The sequence below is a fragment of the Puntigrus tetrazona genome, chromosome 6, assembly GCF_018831695.1.
Source record: "Puntigrus tetrazona isolate hp1 chromosome 6, ASM1883169v1, whole genome shotgun sequence".
Taxonomy (NCBI): domain Eukaryota; kingdom Metazoa; phylum Chordata; class Actinopteri; order Cypriniformes; family Cyprinidae; genus Puntigrus; species Puntigrus tetrazona.
In genome coordinates, this window is record NC_056704.1 from 21478305 (window position 1) to 21499364 (window position 21060).

The window sequence follows — 21060 nt, forward strand, 5'->3', positions numbered from 1 at the left end:
GCGAAAAGAGAGTAAAAAAGAGCACAAATGTGTATTTTCTTCATCCTCTTTCGTCTTTCCTCTGAGCAGGATAGCAAAAATTCTGAATTAAAAAATTAGATTTTTTTTTACATATTTAATTATATTATGAAGTCATTATATAGTTATTATACACATTAATATGCCATACAAATGGCATTAAAAACCACATTACAGATTTTTAAAAATAAATGTTTAAATATCTTACATATAAAATATATAGTTCTATTTTATATACGTGTGTACTATTTTAAAATTTAAATTTCATCTGATTTAAAAAAAATAAAATAAAAATACCATATATGTTATATTATTACAGCAAATATGGCATATTAAAGTGTTCAATATTAAATTAGCAATTTTTTTATAAGATATAATTACAGTTATATCACTTTATTTATGTCCTTATTTATCATTAAGTTTTAATTCTGCTTTCTTAAATACAATTTTTAAATTACAGTACTGTACCACATTTGCCTCAATTCTATTCACACTGAAATGGAGTTTGAGGCAGTCTTAATTCAGTTCTGAATGATGCACAACCCTGGCTGTAAGCGAGGTGGCGTCACTCGTGGGTGTGCGTGCATGAGCATGTTTATGCATCTTCATCACAATACATGCTTTCTGCCAATCCTGAGTTTGTTTCTTGCTCTGGTGGGCTCCAGGGTTTGCTACACGTTGCATAATGCAAGTACCTGTTCTTACTCAGACTGAAGACATTACCTCATCGGCTCCTAAGCCTCCTCAGGGGTCAGCGGAAAACATAAGTATAGAAAAAAATGCTTTGCTAATTGCTTAGCCTTATCTTTTGATTTGTAACAAAGCATGATTTTGTCTGAACAAACCGAAATGAGTTTGCCCTTCCATCAAAGAACATCACTTACTCATGCTGTAGCTTTTCTGTCTTTTCTGTGGTTTTGAGACGATGGTGGTACGCCTTCGAGTAAGGGTGCTCTCAAATGTGATTAAAAAAAGACTGCCATGAGACAGGGCATTAATATTTAAAATTTAAGGGCAGTATCAGCTGAGCAGGATTCCTGGCAGTCGCTCTGCAAGTCTGAGTCAACCGCTGCTTGCTTAAACATGCAAGAGATTAAATATGCACCTACTTAATCGCTCATAACTCATCAGGAATTGTGCCATATAGAGGCTTAGATGCACAGAAATGAGAGCGAAGAATGAAAACCGCAAACAATACAATTCAATCAATTCTTCAAGGCAGCAATGAGATAAATGGCAAGCAAATTGAGATTTTGCAAAGAAAAGAGCAAGAGCCCGATAATCTCAATTTCTCAAGCTGTGCTATGATTTGTCAAGATGCCAAAGTCAAACTCAAATACGTCTCATCAGATTTTTCCTTGATCAACTGAGCTACACACCCTCTGTGAATCAAAACCTTCCGCAGCCCATAAACAGGATATACAATAAATAATTCTAAGATTTTCTACATTTATTCTGAGTGTCACCTCTGCATGCAGAAATGACATTCGCAACTATATTCTACAGTTTAATCCACACTAATGCATGAAGGGGTATCAGAAGGCTCCCAGATGGATGATCCTACCAACTGAGCTGGATCAGAAACTGACGACAACATCCTCGTTGCACAGCTATTTTGGTGTGCTTTACACAGGTTGATTTCCTGTTACAGAAGCAGCAGCAAAAAAAAGAAGCTAAAAACACCAAAAAATGTTTTGCTCTTGCATAAAAGCAGGCCGGCTTTATTTACTTTAAATCTTTATCTCTCAAGATCATCTTCACTTCCTCATCAAAAGATGTTGCTGAAAACCACAACTTCTCTTTCTGCCTCGCTGAGTGCAAGACAAGACTCTCAACGGTCTTTGAAGAGGCCCGAATAACAGCCTGTGATGGAACGCAATCAGTACGCAACTGGCGGCATTCTCACTTTAAGTTGCACTGACAGTACCGTACATTGTGTGAGATCAGATATAGGCCAGTACGATTCCAGGTTTGGGCCACAATTGTGTCATATTTCTCAAGGAGCACATGAGAGATGAGGCTTATCAGATCGCTGTGTTGGTTGTGTGACCATGGAAGGATGTTTGTATTGTGAATGGGGAAATTCCTGTGGGTGCACTCGCTGCTGCAATGAGCGATGGCTGACATGCAAAAAAAAAAGCACAAACACATATATAGCCATTTGTGTGACACTATACAAAAACACACTTAAACCAACTTTTAAATATTAAATCGTATTATGAAGATGTGTTTTCAAAAGGACTGTCAATCTATATATATATATATATATATATATATATATATATATATATATTTATTTATTTATTTATTTTTTTTATATGTATACATTTAAGAATATGTATTTACATCAGCTATACTTTATATACTATACATTTTATATATATATATATATATACTATACATTTTATATATATATATATATATATATATATATATATATATATATATATATATATATATATATATATATATATATATAAAAAAAATAAATATACACATACAGGCCTACATATAAATACATTTTAACAAATATATTATGTGCTTATTAAACACACACACTCACACATACTATATTGCAATTACTGCAATTTACCACAATATATAATTTGATGTGTATATATAACTGTACTTACAGATCAACAAGTTTAATCAACATTCTTCATATTTCTTTTGATATTTGCCCTAAACCTCTTCTCTACTGCTTATTCTTGGAATTGCATCCCTGCTACATCATAAGGATGTTCGCATACATGTTTTTTCCCTAATCTTGTCGACCACAGACCAAAGAGAGATGAATTGCTCATTGGAGATGGCGCTTGCGCCATAATGGAAATCTTTTGCATAAATGCTGACAGGGGTGGTCTGTCCCTTTAATTTTGTGAATTATACGCATAAACCATTTAAAGAGTGGACCTAAATTCTTTAGTACAAGGATAAAAGACGTTTGAGGTGGCTTTATTTGAATCTAAAAGCTCTATTCTATCTCGAGAACTCCCATTTAGGGACACATCTCTTTTATATAAGGTAATAGCACTGGGGATTTGACTTCCTAATGGAGATGTTTAAATGAAGCTTATGGTCTACTTCCCCCCAAATCTGACTAGTTCGAGAAGATAAATTCCCCTGTCAAGGTCGAGATGATCAAACAGATTACAATTATTTTATCCCTCGTCTTTATTAATGAGCACTGTCTTTCACAGTTATGTCGACTAATCAGGATAGATGATATGTCAGCCTCCAGGTTTGTTGTTTTTCACGTATTTAAGGAGTCGTAGGGGTTTATAAATTGAGAGATAATAAAACCGCACAGCTTGTCAGAGGAGAAACTGGGCTTTTGGAAAATTAAAAAGGTCACACTTTATGTACTATGTGAACAACACAAGCAGGTTGATCTGTTGTAAAAGCTGTCAATTAGCACATAAACGAAACAAAGATCTGGTTTGCAATGATAAAAATTGATGAAAAAACTAAATTGCCTTTGAACTAGAATATTGGCTCTATTCAAAGCTGCCTTAAGGAAACTTAAGGGGACAGTACACCTAAAAATGACTTCATAATCACTTCCTCTACAGTTCTACAGAACACTTTTCTTTGTCGATAGTCAGAGGGGTCCATTGTTGGTTCACCTTGTTCATGCAAATTATTTGTAATCCAGTTTCACATCCAGAAGAATTAAGTTTTATTTTATTTAATGAATCTTTGCAAATCAAAGTTCCCCAACAAATAAGCATTTAAAGGGACATGCACCAAAAAGGGGCAGTGTGAACGGAGCCATTTCTAAGGTAAAAATTGTGGGGGGGGTTTTACACTACCATTGAAAAATCTTATAAAATGTTATAGATTTTTCAATAAGGCCCCTAAAGAATCATATTAACTTGGAAAATTGCCATCTGATGACCCTGTTAAATGGAAACTATGCTCCACATAGAAAAAATAGCTTTTAATGGTAGTTTTAGACTGCACTATTCTGAAAAAGCTGTTAAAGTAGTTGCTTTTGGTGACCTTAAACAAGTATGAAAAAAGGAAAAGATGGTTCCTTCACTCACCACAGTCTTAATAAAACTATGAAGTAATGTACTATTTTATTTTTTAATTTTTTTTGAAGTGTCAAGTGCACATCCCTGATTCGGTCAACCACCCTGGCGTTCAGCCTCTATCTCCTCTCTTTTCTTTCTCTCTCCATTTCCTTGCATTCGTCAGAGTCATAACCCTGTTGTCTCAGCCGAGTGAATCAGATTGAGCCCCTGGCACAGAATGAAGGCAAAGTCAACAGGAATTAAGTTTCAGTGCAACTGTTTACTCAACTGTGGCCTGCAGTTATTGAAATCTTATCCATGGTTTTGTGTGACGACTGCGGTAATGAATTCAGTATGCTTGTGATTTTCGAACTGACAACATCACGCTAAGTCCGAGAAGCACACGACAGACTGAAGCAATTCAGAGGACAGGGGAAGGCGAAAGCGAGAGCCAATCACAGATGCTTCAGATTATTGACTGACGGCGATATACTCTAGTTACAGATTGATCTCAAGCAGACTGAAGGGAAAATCAAGATGTCAAATGGGTTTTATTCCTATACGTAATCTAAAATAATCATTCTAATTCACAACCAACATCTTACCAAATTAAACAGAATGCAAAATCAATATCCCTTCTGTGAAATAAGACCAAAACAAATCAGTTTCGTCTTGTTCTCTTCTTTCAAACCAGTCGTCAACAGAACTGTCCCGTTTGCTGTTAAAACCAAGGCATTGCGCTCTTCAATTCAACGACAGCCGTGTTACTTCGACAGACAGCTACTTCAGAGGCTCCCAATCCCCACCAAACAACCCTTGACAACATCTCCCATCATGCCGTGGGGTGCAGATAACTCACGACTGGCTGATCTTTTTAATGCTGGCCTGCTCAACACGCTGTCGGTCGGGCAAATGCAGCACTCAAAGAGAGCTCGTCTGTTTATTTCAGTGTGAGTGAGGATGTTTTAGGGCGCTATTGGTTTATAATAAAAACAGCTACAACACTCCACACTCCGATGCTTTGAAAAGAAGTTCTCTGAGTGTTAGGGGTGTTTACAATGCGACAGGTGAAGTCTGTGGCATCCGGATGGATGCAGCACATACACGACTGTCCATAAATTCCGTTGCACCTATGCATTTGTCCACTGCAACATGCCTGATAAATATTTCACCTGAATGCAGATGCCGTGGAGTTGCGGGATAAACACATTGGCAACCAAAACACAATCACAGAAAGAGCACTTAGTGCGTTTAAAAATTCAAACCGCTCTCAATATACATAAATAATCATAATAATGTGTTTATGTACTCTGGTTGAAGGGGGTGCGATGATTAAATATTTACAAGCACTTAAAGAGGGGAGAGAAGGATGCTGTTGACATGCGTTAATAACAGACAGGTGCAAGAATAAAAGAAAGAAAGGTAGGAACATGGGTAGGGCATAAAGAATAAAGGATGGAATAAGTGAATTAAGAAACAAAGGAAGAAATGAAAGAAGCTAGAGAGGAACAAAACAACGAACAGATAATCAAAAGATAAAATCAATGAATAAAAAATTGAAAAGGAGGGGAAGAAAGGAAAGAAAGAGTGACTGAAAGAAAAAGGAAAGAAGTAAAAAAGCAGGAAAGGAGGAATCTAAATTGATAAAAAGAAAGAAGAGAAACAAAATAAACAACTGAAAATGGAAGGACATCAAAAAAGAAAGGAAGGAAGAAAGTAATAACCAAAATCAAGAAAGATTGAGGAAAAAAGAGAAAATGATACAGAAAACTAACAAACAAACAATGAAAAGAAAGAAAATGAGAGAAAAGGACATAATGACGTAAATGATGAATAGAAAGGAAAAAAGCAATTAATTAATAAATGAATGAATGAATAGATGAAGAAAAAAGAAATGGAAATAAGAAAGAAACTAATAAATTAACCTAAGATGAAAGTAGCAAACGAGAAAAGAAATTGAAGGAATAAAAAAAAGAATAAAAAAGGTGCAAGGAAAGAAAGAAAAAAAATGATTAAACAAACGAATGATAGAAGGACTGAGTGAAAAGAAAGAAAGACCTGCTGCTGCTGGAAGCTGACGAGGTCAGACGCTGTGATGTCACAGGAAGGAGTGGCACTCTTGGATCGAACCTCTCGGTGTCCCTCCACACTAAGTGGGGCGCCGTTCTGATTGGCCGTTCCGTTTGTCGCCTCTGTCCCCGACTCTTGCATCATGACTTAAAAACCTGCAGCAGAAGCACAAAAAAAGTGTCAAAAACATTATTTGAAAACTATTTCACTCAAAAGACAGTTACCTTTTGTCCTGCTCAACATCACTTTTCCTATCTTTCCTCATCTGTGCTGCACTGTTTGCAAGCATAAATCTAGTGCAATAACACTAATAATAAACTAAAAATATGATGAAACATTTACTTTAACACTAACACTATTTCTTGTAACTTTCATCACATCACAGGCGGAAAAGGTGCGAGCTTTAAAAGAAGCTATTTGTCCTTTTGCGTTTGTCTTTCTTCTTTCTGCTGGGCCTGAAAGAATGAAGAAACAGCACAGAGCAAATGGGATGGGAACCCAACCTCGGTCACGTCTCAGCAGAGAGGCCCAAGAAAACACACTCGCTCACAAACAAAACTTGTTCAAGTGAAATGGATATATTTACTTGCATTGCTCCCAGAAGAACCACAGGCCGATGGCTTTTTAATGGGAAACAGGGCAGGGGAGTCGGTCGGATTACAAATCGGCCCAATTCAAAACTTCTCGGCAAACGTTCGCATCCTGGGTGTTGAGTTAACGCCACGGTCCTGGGCCCACACACAAATAAACAAACCTGAAAATATTCCGATGTCCTTCCAGAGTATTTCCAATAATACATTAGACTTTAATGATGCCTATTCATACGCACAAAAAGGCTTTTTGTTCTTCCAAATGCTTCCCAACTAACTCTCAAAAATCTAGTTTTCTCCTTCAATACACTGATCTATTCACGTTGTCCCGAGACAGACACTTAGATTTATATCTTTTGCATTCGCCGCAGCCCTCGTTGGCGTGAAGTGCCTCGTAGCCCTGTTTCAGACCATCTTAATGAAGCTGACCAAGTCGGGCAGAAGTAAATTAACTTGGCTTATTAATTATTGATATGAGGCAGAATGAATGCCCTTAAAGCAGCGGGTGCTAATCACATAGGCAGGTGAAAATTGAAAAGAATTCAGATTTATAATGCTGCCCCCTCTCAGACAGTAATAAGGCGCATTATAATTGTTCAGCCAGGTTTGAGGGGAGAGGTGACTGTAGACGCAGACCAACACATTGGGCATTGACCCATCTGGACCACTGGCAAGCTGCGGCTCTTCTATTGTCTGTTTTTGATAAAGCAGATGTACTGTAAACAATAAGAATCATTAGGAAATAAATATAGAAGAAAATGTGTTGTATATATATGTATGAAGTTATATATGAAAAAGTGTATATACACAGAATTTTTATATATATATATATATATATATATATATATATATATATATATATATATATATATATATATTTATTATACAAAACCCTTTCATCCCATATTTTATTTTTATCTCCAAAAACACCCTGAACGCACTATATAACATATTTGTGTAACTAAACTGCTCCATACTCAAAATCATCCTTTCAATTAGAGACAAATGGACCAAGTACCCGGTCCTCCCACAAACAAGATGTGGCTTGTTTAGCAAGCTTCTCTCTCTTTCTGTCTCTTTTAGGTTTTACTGTCTCATTTGTTCTCTCTCCTTTTTTCATTGTGTTCCATAAAAGAGGGTGATAATGGCTATTATGCATGCACTGTCATTCCGTACTAAATTTTCATAATTATAAAGGAAGGGCGTAAATTTGCGAATGCGTGGCATCTCTAAAAGTAATCATGAGAATGCGCCGGGGGGCTATTTTAATGTATGCAAAACTAGTGACCCACAATAAAGACGTGAAGCTGCAACGAATGCAAAGTAATGCGCGCGCGCCTGCATCCACGTCTGAAGAGGGCCAGCTAAAATTAACACCCAATTAATTTCGGAATTGACAAACAAATGAAACCCATAAATCTACTTTCTCATTAAATTTCACCACGGAATAATTCAAAAGCTGCAATATCGCGAACAAAAAAAAAAAAAAAAAAAAGGATGAAAGAAAATGCCCGTTATCCATCACAAATATCAAATAGATGGAAGAAAAAAAATAACCTGGCGGAAGGGCATTAATAATGTCAGCGGCTTTATGAATTAAGCTATTGTTTTAGTCTCTTATCATTACAATTCCAGCTTTGGATTTCTCCTCACTTTGATAACAAAAGTGCAGCTGCGATTTTCCGCCGTCGCATTTCGGATGCAATATAAACACGAATGAAAGACAAACGCATATAACACCACCGAGGGTTCGCGAGAAGCAGATTTGTTTGTTTACAGTGTTTATCGTGGCTTTAAATAAAAAGAAAACAAAGACTTAAGCGAGAAACTTCAATATAATGGAAATTTCCTGAGATTAAGCCCCCGCCGCCAGGCACCTACCAAACAAACCTCTATCATCAGATGTCTGCGCCTTTTCCGCACAAAACGCTTGCTTGCTAAACACAACAAGTGTTTGGAACAAACAACGGATAATACAACAAGGTCAGAATACGTGTATGTTGACGTTTTGCTCGGTTCATCTGATATTGCGAGCACACGCACCCCACCCGGCCTACATAAAAGCATGAGCAAATACAGAAAATCAAGCACTTTCTCCCTTATTTATCGTTTCCCTGGATTTGACTCTGAGCGTGTTTATGAAGAGCGTGTTTGTGTGTGCCGTGCACCAGGCCGGAAAGCAGACTCCATCGTTAAAAAGGTGCTGTCATTCCGGTGAGTTCTGAATGCCCACCTGCTCTTACAAGCCTGTGTTCTCACACCACCCCTGTTTACACAAGCGCCCAACAAAAGCACAACATTCTTACGCTTCAGATAAGTAGTCACAATAAGGACGACAAAACCCGTGATCACACTGTTGTTTAGGTTTAACCTTGTTGCTCGTCTAGACAACACAATGATCTGTATGAAAAGGTGTGAGAGCATCTTGAGATTTTCTGATTTTCCCCCAAGGATTCCTGATGAGTAATGCAGACAGCTGTATTTTGGCTAGGGATAGTGGTGTGAGCAAAATTACCTTATGACCTTACATCATGGTACGAGACATTTTTATATTACAGTAAAAGTATATACGGAAATCTAGCTTTGTATGAAATTCAACTCCCAAATGGTTTTAGAAATTGTTATAAAACCACGCAGTACTGCCTAAGCTTTGACACATTAGCAAATTAAATACTTTTAATTAAATAAAATTTTTATTTTAATGATTTTCTTTTCTTAATTGGAACTTGGACACGGTTATACCAACTGTGGCTGATATTTCTTAACATGTTACATTTAATGACAGACAAATGAAAAATAATAATAATTCCATATCGTTTGGTCAAAATATGCGAATTTAGGCATCAGAACATTATAATATATAACATTAAAAGCAAATATTCTTTATGAGATTTGACTATAAAATTTAGACATAAACCCAAATTTAAAATTCGTCAAATCACATGCACTGACTATAAATTCTGGAAAAAATCATTAAATGGACAACTTAACTCTAAACTAAAACTTAAATCTTAACTACTCTACATTGTCTAAATAAATAAATATAAATAATAATAATAATAATGAAATAAAATATTAAATAATAAAAAAAAAACATTACATACTAATGGTATTTTTTTTAATAGTTAGAATTTTTACTTTTTAAATTAGGCATTAGAACATTAGATGATGGCAAAGACAAACTAAACGTTAAAACAACAACAACAACACAAGTGTAATGTAAGTTTACTAAATCTGCCAGAGATCAAACATGGTTGCTAATTCTTCTCAAAAGTGTCTGTTACATATCTTAGCCAGATATCATGCAACATGTTACCTTCGGTGTGGGTCTTCCGCCTCGAGGCACAACTTTGCATCATTCACACATGTCGGCACAATCAGAGCTAGTGACTCGCCCTCGTGGAAAAGGATTGCTCGTCGCCCTCTCATAGAGGAAATGACAGCAGCAATGACATTCTGCCAAAAGGAGATCTCACTGCGAGACCAAACAGCCCTTCTAATCTCGACGGGCTTCTCCAGGCCAGAAACATATCTCCACACTACTGTGGCGACATTCTGAGAACAAAACCCCGGCACATTTGGACAGACGGGTTTTGTCTTTTCTTTGTGTTTTCTTCAGTTTGCTTCCAGACCTTGTAGGGCTAATGCCGGTCCAGCAGCTCATACAAACAAAGCTCGCTATTTGTTTAATAACTGATTGCTGCCATGACTACGGTAAACAAGGGGGGAACAGGGCCTTTTCTTTCTGTTTATGAACAAACACATCTTCTCGCAAAGAGCAATTTAACATTAACCAGGTGGAATGATCAACAGATCCCATAGGTTACACAGAGGCGAGCGAAATGTAAACACACTCCAGAGAAAGAGAGCGAGCGATGGGGCAAAAAGAATGGAAGAAGGCGGGTAAGCATGTATGGACAGCAAGGTCAATGCAAATGCAGCCCGTCTTGAATAAACAGTTGGAGGAGAATCTCAAGACAAACAAACAGTCATTCTCCTGACATTTAAAGAAGCATTAGTACGGGTGGGCTACAGCTGCTAACGGCCAATGTGAATGCTAAATAGAAGGGGAAGGGGGATGTCGCTCAACAGGCCCGGATCTCACGGACCTCACGTTTCTCCTATACGTCCAATACAAACAGACACGCAGCATCGTCCTTATTGCCTCCGCTAAAAAACAGCAGCGAGGAACTTGTAAAACCTGTTAAACATTACCATAGTCAATTACTCAGTAACTAGTCCTTGGAAAATATCAATTATGGCTGTATGTTCTTGTCTATTTACAATGACAAAGCATCGAGTTTGACTGTACTGTAAACATTCACAATGGTATTGACTAAGGCAGTAAAAAATAAGTATTTGATAGGCGGTGTACACATAAACAGCTATTCTCTTAAAAGGATAGTTCACCTAAAAAAGGGGTCATAGTTTACTTATTCTCATGTTATTGCAAATGTACACTTTCAGAAGAATTGGAATACAGTTGTACGGACCACTTTCATGGTGCTTTTGGGGCATTTGGCTGCATGGACATTCTTTCTAATATATAATACTGAACGTTACCTGTAAATACTTGGTGTCAGTACGTTTTTTTAAGAACTTTTTTCAGCAAGGATGCATTAAATCGCTCAACGGTAATATTAAAGACATGATACAAATTGTCTTCTTCGACACTAAATATTAAGACTGTTACAATTAACAATAACAGGAAAGGTCACATCAAATCAGCATAGTATCAGCAACGGCAGTCAAAAACAAGAAAATATACATTTTTAAAACAGATTGAAATAAAAAAAGACATGTTTTGAATTGGAATAATGTTTCAGGCCATTCATGTTCTCACTTTATATGTGAATGCAGACTTGTTTGCCATACAGGAAATCAACCATACAGCCCCACAACTTTAATGTGCATACTTCATTATTAACTCATCAAGCGCCGTTAGGGTGAGCAGAAATGTAGTTTTTTTTTTGTGTGTGTCAAGTCCTGAAACTGAAGCATTGCAGACACTCTTTTTAATCTTTCCTAACAGCATAGTGTTTTGATTTTTCAACTTCCTGCCTTCTCAGTCCAACCGTTCTCACATTCATTTCATTTAACTCTCCAAATCGATTTACTACCGCTCTGAGGAGCTACAAAACCAAGTGATACAGGGGTCTAAACACATATTTATTACACATCAAGAAGAACGTAATAAGATCCTTATGCGTGAAATCCAGATTGAAACATATCACCAGACCATCACCGCTAACCGATGCAGGCGCTCTGTAATGTTGCGCACAATGATTCAAATAAATACGAACCCATTATCACACTACAAGCTAGAGAAATGAACAAGAAATGAACAATCAGGAGGCCGTCAACCGGAAGACAACTCCAGCAGAGAGGCTAAATAGATGTATAATTTCAAAAGGTACACAAAACAATTTGCCTCCTCCTCCGAACTGACGACAAAGTCTGCGCGGCGTTTAAAACCCTGCTGCGCAAAGACTATGATGGAACGCACAAAAAGTAAGGCAGGCCATGGTATTTTTAGCGAAACAGCCAGGAGAGACCAAAGTAAATAAGAAAAAGTCTAATGAGTTTTAATGTAGCCGCTACCAGGATAGAAAGGCCAATTTTGGGATGTGGAACTACAGTCATGAGCGGTTTACGCCAAACTCCTGAGTGGCTCTCCTTCAAGTGACATTGAAGGGATCGTTCACAGACAGCTTGTGATGATTAGAGCACAAGCATGGCAGAGAAGAGTCTGTAACCGTGAGCTGGGTCTCACCGTGAGGCATCGAGCCGTGGGGAAGGAGGCCTTCACTCAAAAGGCCCCACAGCACAACGGACAAATTAGAACTGTCAAACAGCCGCGTGCACTCGGCAAAGAAAACAAGGCATTCAATCTCCCGCATCCTCTGGGACTGGCCAAAGTGCATATTGTTTTAATATTATTTAAAAGTGTGTCATATATTTTTAATCATTGTTACTCGAAATTCGAGCAAGAAGCGCTCCATGGGTGGAGAAAACGTGGACTTTCTTCGCAGAGGAAATGTGTCAAACACGTATTTGTGGGACGGGGAGTTTAGCCTCCGCGAACTTTGTCTAATTAATATTTCCAGTCTAAACCATGAGAGGGCCTGTATTATTAGAAACATTATCTTGGGGGTAAATTACCCAGTTGCACTGCCATAGTGTCAATTGGCATTAATGGAAAAAGGCAACAACATAACTACAGCCAAGCAGAGCAACCTGGATTCTCAATGCATGCTTTACAGGCCCAAGAGCGTAACAACATCATACTGCTTGTTAAAAATGACCGTAAATACATAAATACAAATATATGTGATTGAACAGCATTAATTAAATGCTTGATGGCACTAAATTTACTTATCTAAAATCTAACTACTTTAAAAAATACTGTAATTTTAGTGGTATTTTATAGTAATTTAAATTCATCGTTTTTCATAATAAATAAATAATCTACCACACTCTAATTTCTTTCACATTTTACATTTTGTGTTGCGTTTAAAAAGCATTTTGAATGCGGCAAAGAATAATAACAATAATAAGGCATAGATTAAACTTTCTAAGTGAGCTTCAAAACAATAAAATATAAAAGTGACTGAAATTGTACAAAGAAAAAAAAGATTGTGCAAATAAGATCTGAAGTTTTTACATGAGAAATTATTATCAAAAGCTCTAATAACAACCATAATTGCCTTCTGATTTGTCAATACATGACAAGAAAATGTTAACACAATCACTCTATAAACACGCTTTTTTAAACGCTTACAGCGTTGATTACAAAATATACAACAGGTCACGCTGATCGACATTCGTTTGGCTTTATCAGGCATAAACATGCTGTAGACCTCAGCGATTTTCAGAGCTTGCATGCACAACTTTGTGCACAAACACGTTTGACATCACAGTCCACGTCTGTGAACAAAAGCAGAAATCACAGGGGAACCCCGAAAGACTACTTTGCAACATTTAGAAATCACATGGCCTCTCTATAGTTTTATACAACAAAGATTCTTCACCGCAATCAACCACAGCATCGCTCGGTATAGTTTCCATCCTGTATACTTAGCCAATATCGAGAAAGGGATATTGCACAGCTGTGAGGTGCCGGTGCCAAATTGTAGAGCTATGCTCAAAAGCGAAATATCTTTCTGAATGTTTGCTACAAAATGCGTGTTGCAAAATGAGGGAACATACGGTATCCGTTCCGTCATGCTGGTGTCAGGCGGCAGGTTTGTGCTTAAGAGGCATAAACATTTCAAAAGAAAGGGTTAAAGAAAGAGTGCCCTGTCTTCCATTAAGCAGTTAAACCAAAGGTAAAGGGCATGCTAGGGGTAAACGGCAGAAGACCTTGTGTGAAACCAACGAGCGCTTTAATGGAATCGGCTTTTTAACAACTCTTTTTGTGTTAAATACAGTCCGTGTCAGGAGATCGTCCCACCCATAAAGCAAGCGCAATGACAACGTACAGTGGGCACTAACGCAAGGACATAGTTCATCATGCCATTTTCTGCAATTCCCAGCTGATTAGGGTCATTATGTTGGAACCCTGATTTATGCTGTCATTTCCTCTCACCCTATCCTGCATCAATGAATCTTAATGAATTGGTAAATAAGGGTGAGGATTACACTCTGCGACACCGAAACATTCCTCACCCTCCACGCCACCAGATTTATGGAGCCAATTAGGGACTAACGGAGAAAATTGGCTGGCAGGAAAAAATAATATTCTTTATGGTACAAAATGGGAAAAGCATTCGCGCGCTGAAGGGCAATTGTATTGTCAGCATTAAGTCCATAAAATATCCCCTCCACCCACAGAAAGAGAGAGAGAGACAGACTTTTTTGGCAATCAGTCTAAAATTACAAAAAGAAATCACATTCATACAAAAAGATTTATTTATTTTTTAAGGAAAAGCATTTGATTTATCATGTCTCAATAAAGCTACTGCAAGACTCCAAATTATTAAGCTCTAAAATATAAATTGTACTGACCAGCAGAAACTAGGTAGCTATGTTTAAGCCTTCTAATTTTTGTATTCTATTCAGTCTTCAATTCCAACACTCAAGCAATTAAAAATTCATAAAATATATATATATATATATATATATATATATATATATATATATATATATATATATATATATATATATATATAAAAACACACACACACACACACACACACACACACACACAACATAAAATGTACATAAATAACAGGAAATCAATTACGAGAATTAAGACAGTGACACTGTAAGATTTACTGCGAGTGCATTAAGGAGCCGTCAACATAAACGTGATAGGGTAAAAAGGATTTAATAAACACGTGCACCCTGCTCGTCCCGTGACCATGAATCATGCACTGGCACACAAATCGCCCTTTAAACCAATCAGTCTTCTTCGTGATCAAAACATCAGCGCCCGCCGCGGAACGGCTAACCAGCGTTGTGCTTCAGTTCTTTAATGTTTTTTTTGCTTTTCTTTTCTGAGCTGACAAAAAGTGGAAATACAAAAAGATGGCCAGGAGAAAAAGAATATGAGGCGGGAAAAAAAGTATCAAAAAAAAAAAAAAAAAGAAAAAAAGAAAAAAAGCCTGAAGTGAGACCCACCTCTTCCTATTAATGGCAGCATCTTAGAGGCACACTCAGTGTGCTAACGAGCCCCCTTTATGTATTACATATTGTGACTAGACTCGGAGCGTAACAGCGGCTCTCCACATCAAACACGCAAAGGCCTGTTATTAGATGGAGGGCTGGGAGAGAGGCTGTGTGAAAAGAAGTGGAAAATTAAAGTTGAAGCCAAGCAGGAAAGGCCTTAATTTACTGGCATGTACAGTATGCAAATGAGATTACTCTCTGCTTAACTGCATCATTTATGTCCATAATAACGGCATCATCATTATGGGACTCAAATTAAATTACAGCGTAATTAGCATATCAAAGTGATTGGTTAAAGTTTAAAACAAATACCCAATTTTCGCTAATGAAAAGCTGTAATCGGCGCTCATGTAACTCGGAATGAAAACAGCCAAAACAAATATGTGTTTTCGAGTGGCGGAATCTGGGAGGAGGGCTTTGTCTCGCTCAAACGTGACGAGGAGGGGCTTTCAGAGGCTAGATGCGTCTTACCTGGCAGACTCACACCTCAGGTTCCATTTCCTAGAGACGCTCTGATCAAAGGTACCATTTCCTACACTTGCCACTTTGGAGCTCATCAATAAAATACAAAATCACTTCACGGCTGATCCGACGGGTGGGAGAGGGGGGAGAAAGTGAAAGAAATATGTGAGAGAGATGGGGTGGGATGACATCTGAGGGCTTATAAACTTACATTTAAAAGGGGAAGGAAAACACCTCCACTTTCCAGCTGAATTATCATGAATAATGACATTTAACTATTGCCGTTTACCGAAAGCAACTGCACCAGAAATGACAGCGCTGCAACCCAAATCATCCCACAAAAAAAACCATCAAACCATCACAAAAAACACAGTTCGTGTCATGCATTCCTCTTTTTTTTTTGAAGTCTTTCATGTCACCACATTATTGATCTCATTCCGAATTTGTAAGCGCACTTCTCCGTTCCTGGAGCAAAATCTGAGGTCTTAACTCTCAGACATAAGTCAATCTCTCCTCACCAACAACCCACCCCCCAGGACTTGGTCTCGATTGACTTTGCCAAACCACACCAACAAACGAATCAGAGCCTGTGCACATTACTCTTGAAAATTTAAAGAAGTGCTATTTTATTTTATTCATTGAGGAATCCATTATAGGCCGTATTGCTAAGAAGTATGTAAATGACGTGCCTTTCAAGGTAGAGTCAGGCAGAATCCTCTCCATCAACTAATGACACCGCTCATTACATGCAGAACAGAGCGGAATGAAAGTGCTCCTGTCTGCGGCAGCGTCTTCCTGTGTAAATCCCTATGAAATGCTAATATCTCACTTCTAATTAAAGGATACTAAGTCCAAATGTACCTACGCGCCAGTAACATAAATTTTATTAATGTTTTTTTTTTTTTGCAGCCGTGCATAGGCTTCATTCCATTAATTCATATTTAATACCACGGCTGCTCAAGCATTCTTCTCTTTTTGCTTTCATTGCCCTTTTATTTCTTTCTTTTCTTCTTTTTCGATCGCTTGTGGCTCGCGATTACAAACAGATGCTCATTGCGAGCAGAAGCATCATTATGGGGTTGTGAAACTATAGTTTTTTGCAGGTGCACGAGCGGCCTGGCCACACAGACATTTGCACAAACCGACTCGTGTGCACATGAGGTGCTAAAACTATCTATCAGAAGAAAAAAAAAAACAACACTGAGTAAACCGGTATGGCCTCTCTGAGCCGTACACATTTACTGTATTTACACATGTCTGCATGTAAACATGTTTACAAAAAGCACGCAGCCATTCTACGAATTCGACCTTGAAGTCTGCAAACAACAGCCGCCACACAAAGTTCATTAAGAGAAGGTTAAAAACAATGCTGCTCCCTATTTGCCTGAAAGACAAAGCTGGCTTTGTGCGTGCTTTTCGTAAAGCACAAAATGCAAGGAAAATTGATCACTTTGCTATCATCGTTGAATTAAAAAGCCCACCTAATGGTTAGTATGAAATACGGCCTAATTAGGGCTTCGGTTTTATAGCGCCTGTTAACGTAGTTATCACTTACAACATTGTAATGTCAAAATCAATACGGATTACTTATGTCCTATCCGCCTCCATTCCATGAGGTGACAATAGTTTATCTGTCTTTGCACTTATTAGGCAGGATTGAGCCAGACAGTGTTTGGAATAAAAGAACCAAAACTCAATCTATGAGTCCCTATCGTATGGTATTACTCACAAAACCAAACCTAATCAAAAGCTATTTATTTCAGTCTGAAAGGAGCAAAACACTTCACAGCAACATATAGTCACTGTATCACAAATGTCTGCTAGAAAAAGCAAAAACTGTCTCATTTGTGGAACATCAGGGGAGAAAGGCAGCTGTTTGAGTAAAACTTTTAGTTAAAACTGAAAAAAAAAATAATAATAAATTAAATAAATTAAATAACCCCCATAATAATGTATAATGTTACAATATATAACAGTTAGCTTAAAAAAATTAATCTGTTTTTGGACTACTAACCTATTTAATTAAACATCTTTCTTCAACAATTCTCAAAATAAATAAATAGTTAAGGTAAAGTAAAATTGAGATGGATCAATGAATGCACGGATACTAATTATTAATGTTTAGACATAAACACCCATTAAAAATAAATTTAAAAGCATTTATATGGTTTCAAAAATATTTAATATTGTACATTTTTAAAAATTATTATTTAATTATTTTTAAATAACATTACTCTACTTTTTAGTCATTTATATAATATACTTCCAATATAAAGAAACAGAGGACATGATAAACTTGCAAATATAAATGCAAAGGAAGAAAAGGATATAAAAAACTAAGTTGAGAATAATACCACAAAAATCTCAATTTAAAGCCATGTTATGACAATATAGCCATGGATAAGGTGTAGCCTGCACTCAAGTGTCTGCCTGATTCAGATCTAAGGTTACAGTGGCTGACCTTCAACATTCCTCAATGTCCCAGAATGCCATTCATCTACAGCTGCAGATAACGCTGAGTAAATATCATAAGCATGAGGATTTTAGGATTGAGGTGAGGCGGCCACATCCTTAACCTACAAGGAAGAGGGCGAAGAGAGATCTACCCTTTAAGGGCCCCTTTCCTCCGCTGTGAGCCGTATCCATGTCCTGTCATTTCTCTTGGCATTAGCGTTCTTCATCATCCCTTTGATGAAGGCTCAATCTAAACCATATAAGCCATGTGTTCTGAAAACCTGCATTAAATCAAAGGATTCTTACACGCGTTACAGACATGGGCAGAATGAAAGTCCTAAAGATACTCACCAATCAGAGAAGAGAATAAAAGAGCTTGATTGGTCGGCTAGCGCTTGAGGAGTCTCGTGTGTATGAGGGTGCAGCAGAGAGAGGAGGGACACAACCTGTGACTGCACTAATCTGTTCTGAAACACACCAACCCTTATCCCTTGCTGATATATACCTAAACAAGACAAACACAGGCAACCAGTGAACAGGCAACCACAACAAACAAAAGACTGAAAAAGAGAGAGAGAGAGAGAGAGAGAGATACACAAGACAAAGAACAGAAGCACTATTTAAAAATAAATAAATAATAATATTAAAAATTATATATATAATTATATTCATATATACATAGATCATTAAGAAATGTATAATCAGATTTTCATGACAATAATTTTTATGACAAATATTTTTATAGATAATTGCTGATAATTGACAAATACCATAATTCCAAACATAAAAAAATATATATATATATATATATATATATATATATATATATATATATAATGTATTGTGTATATATATGTAATGTATTAAATGTATTGTGTTTATATATATATATATATAAACACAATACATTTAGGAAAATTTTTTGTCTAAGCAAATGCCCTCTAGAATTAGAACTGGCTATTGGCTACTGGCTTTCTTGAAATGGCCGGCCCCAGCTTCCTGTTTCAATAGGAAATTGCTTAATGCAGCAAACACACCGGTGTTAATGAAGCCATTCCAAAAGGAAGGATGAAATATGAGCGCCTGTAGACCAAAAACCCAGCGAGGCAAAAGCCTAAATATCATTAGCAAACACGTGCCGAGACGTGGGTAAGGTTGAATAATGTAATAATGAGAGGCAAGGCCTGTGACATTTGTTTCTTATTGTCTAAGTGGCAGTTTAAAGGCCTCTACCCTGGGCCGGGCCCCTGGCCTTCCTTCTGCACTGTTTTAACAGAGATGAAACCATATTAGGACGTGTATGCTAAAGTAAACAATAACATAGTTGCAATGAGATGGAAATTTTTCAGCTAATGGTGTTTGTCATTCCTGTTTTCAGTCCTGGACTTAAGCTCTTTGCTTCTTTTTCTTTTTTTCCACGTCTTCTTTCTTTCCCCCCCTTCCCTCCCTCCCCCGAGCTTGGGAGGACTGTGTTTATGAATAACAACTAAAACGGCCGGTCCACGACCTGGTGCAAAACACAGAGTAAACAGATCTGCTTTTAACGTGCCTGCTCACTTTATTTGTTTGATATGTTGAATTAGCTTTCAGTCTACAATGAGGGAAAAAATCTGACAAGTAAAGTGCATGCTATTTTGTCCATGTAATAAAATTAACTGAAGATATATTTTAGAATGATACAATAGTTCATCCCAAAAGATTAGATAATGCAGCTCAAAAAAGAGAGGCATTTCTTCATTCAAAGCAGGGCTTTTTTTTTTTTCATCAGGGATGCAAACTGAGACCCCTAATTCTTATGAAACAATGCAAATAATAAAAATCTTATACAATCTCATACTTCATCTAACATTACATGCCCACATTCTCAACAAGATATATATTATTATTAGAATATTTAATTAAAGAATACTTTTTGTACTCAGTAGATTAACATTATACCATCCCAGCCGTATTAAAGGGTCAGCTAAAAACAAACAAACAAAAAAAAAACACTTTTTTTTTATTTTCAGAAGAAAGAATGAATTTTGAATCCGTTTAGAAATGAAGACATCCCGAAATCTAAATTTAGTTTGAAAAAGCTTTACTTAAAACACCATTAAATTAGTACTTAAGAAAACCTTTGCCTAAATCATCAACAAAGCAATGTTTTCCGTGCATTACATTTACTGCATACACAATATTTTTGTAATTCCATTTGGTGCCAAAAGTGGCGCAGAAATTACACACTTCACCTTTAACAAAGTCCAAAGTCAAACTCTTATTACAGAGTTTAAAAGCCACAACAAAACTTCAGCTAACCAGTGTAGGCGTATCTCCCTTTCCCTCCCACAGCACAAATACACTCCCCTCTCTCTTTGTCTCTCTCTCTCACACACACACACACACACACACACACACACACACAAACACACACACACCTTTCAAATGCAAGCTGTTTATTTACATTTAATGTTAAAGCTATTCCATTAGCAGCCAGGCCCAGGTGCTTCATCCCTAAAGGGATTTTGCTTCCTCAAATAAATACCACGGCAGGCACTGCCAAAATGATATTGACCATGAATATAACAAATGTTGGATAGAGAACAATAAACATCAACCTATGTGAGTCATTAAGGACATGTACTTAAATTTTAGTGAATGCTTGAAGCTTATTATGATTTATGAACATAATCTGATCATTGTAAGGTATATTTTTAAGGAAGGCAAGCTGAGACTAAGCCCATATTGTATGGCTTACCTGCTTATGTTCAACAATGTGCTAATGATTTCACTTTCGCCTT

At 37.1% G+C, this 21060-nt stretch overlaps 1 protein-coding gene across 11 annotated transcripts in view; it reads right to left on the bottom strand.

Moving 5' to 3' along the window:
- Positions 1-21060, bottom strand: part of foxp1b (forkhead box P1b) — a 529351-nt gene that overhangs the window by 82520 nt on the left and 425771 nt on the right. For 8 of the 11 annotated variants that reach the window (XM_043241991.1, XM_043241990.1, XM_043241986.1 and 5 more), the window contains one exon: positions 6093-6259. In XM_043241991.1, the coding sequence (XP_043097926.1) occupies positions 6093-6248 (156 nt within the window). In that variant the 5' untranslated portion in view covers positions 6249-6259. Of the gene's footprint in view, positions 1-6092; positions 6260-6690; positions 6833-10010; positions 10116-18631; positions 18771-21060 lie in introns of those variants that run through there. The other 3 variants (XM_043241987.1, XM_043241989.1, XM_043241983.1) reach the window with 3 other exon arrangements.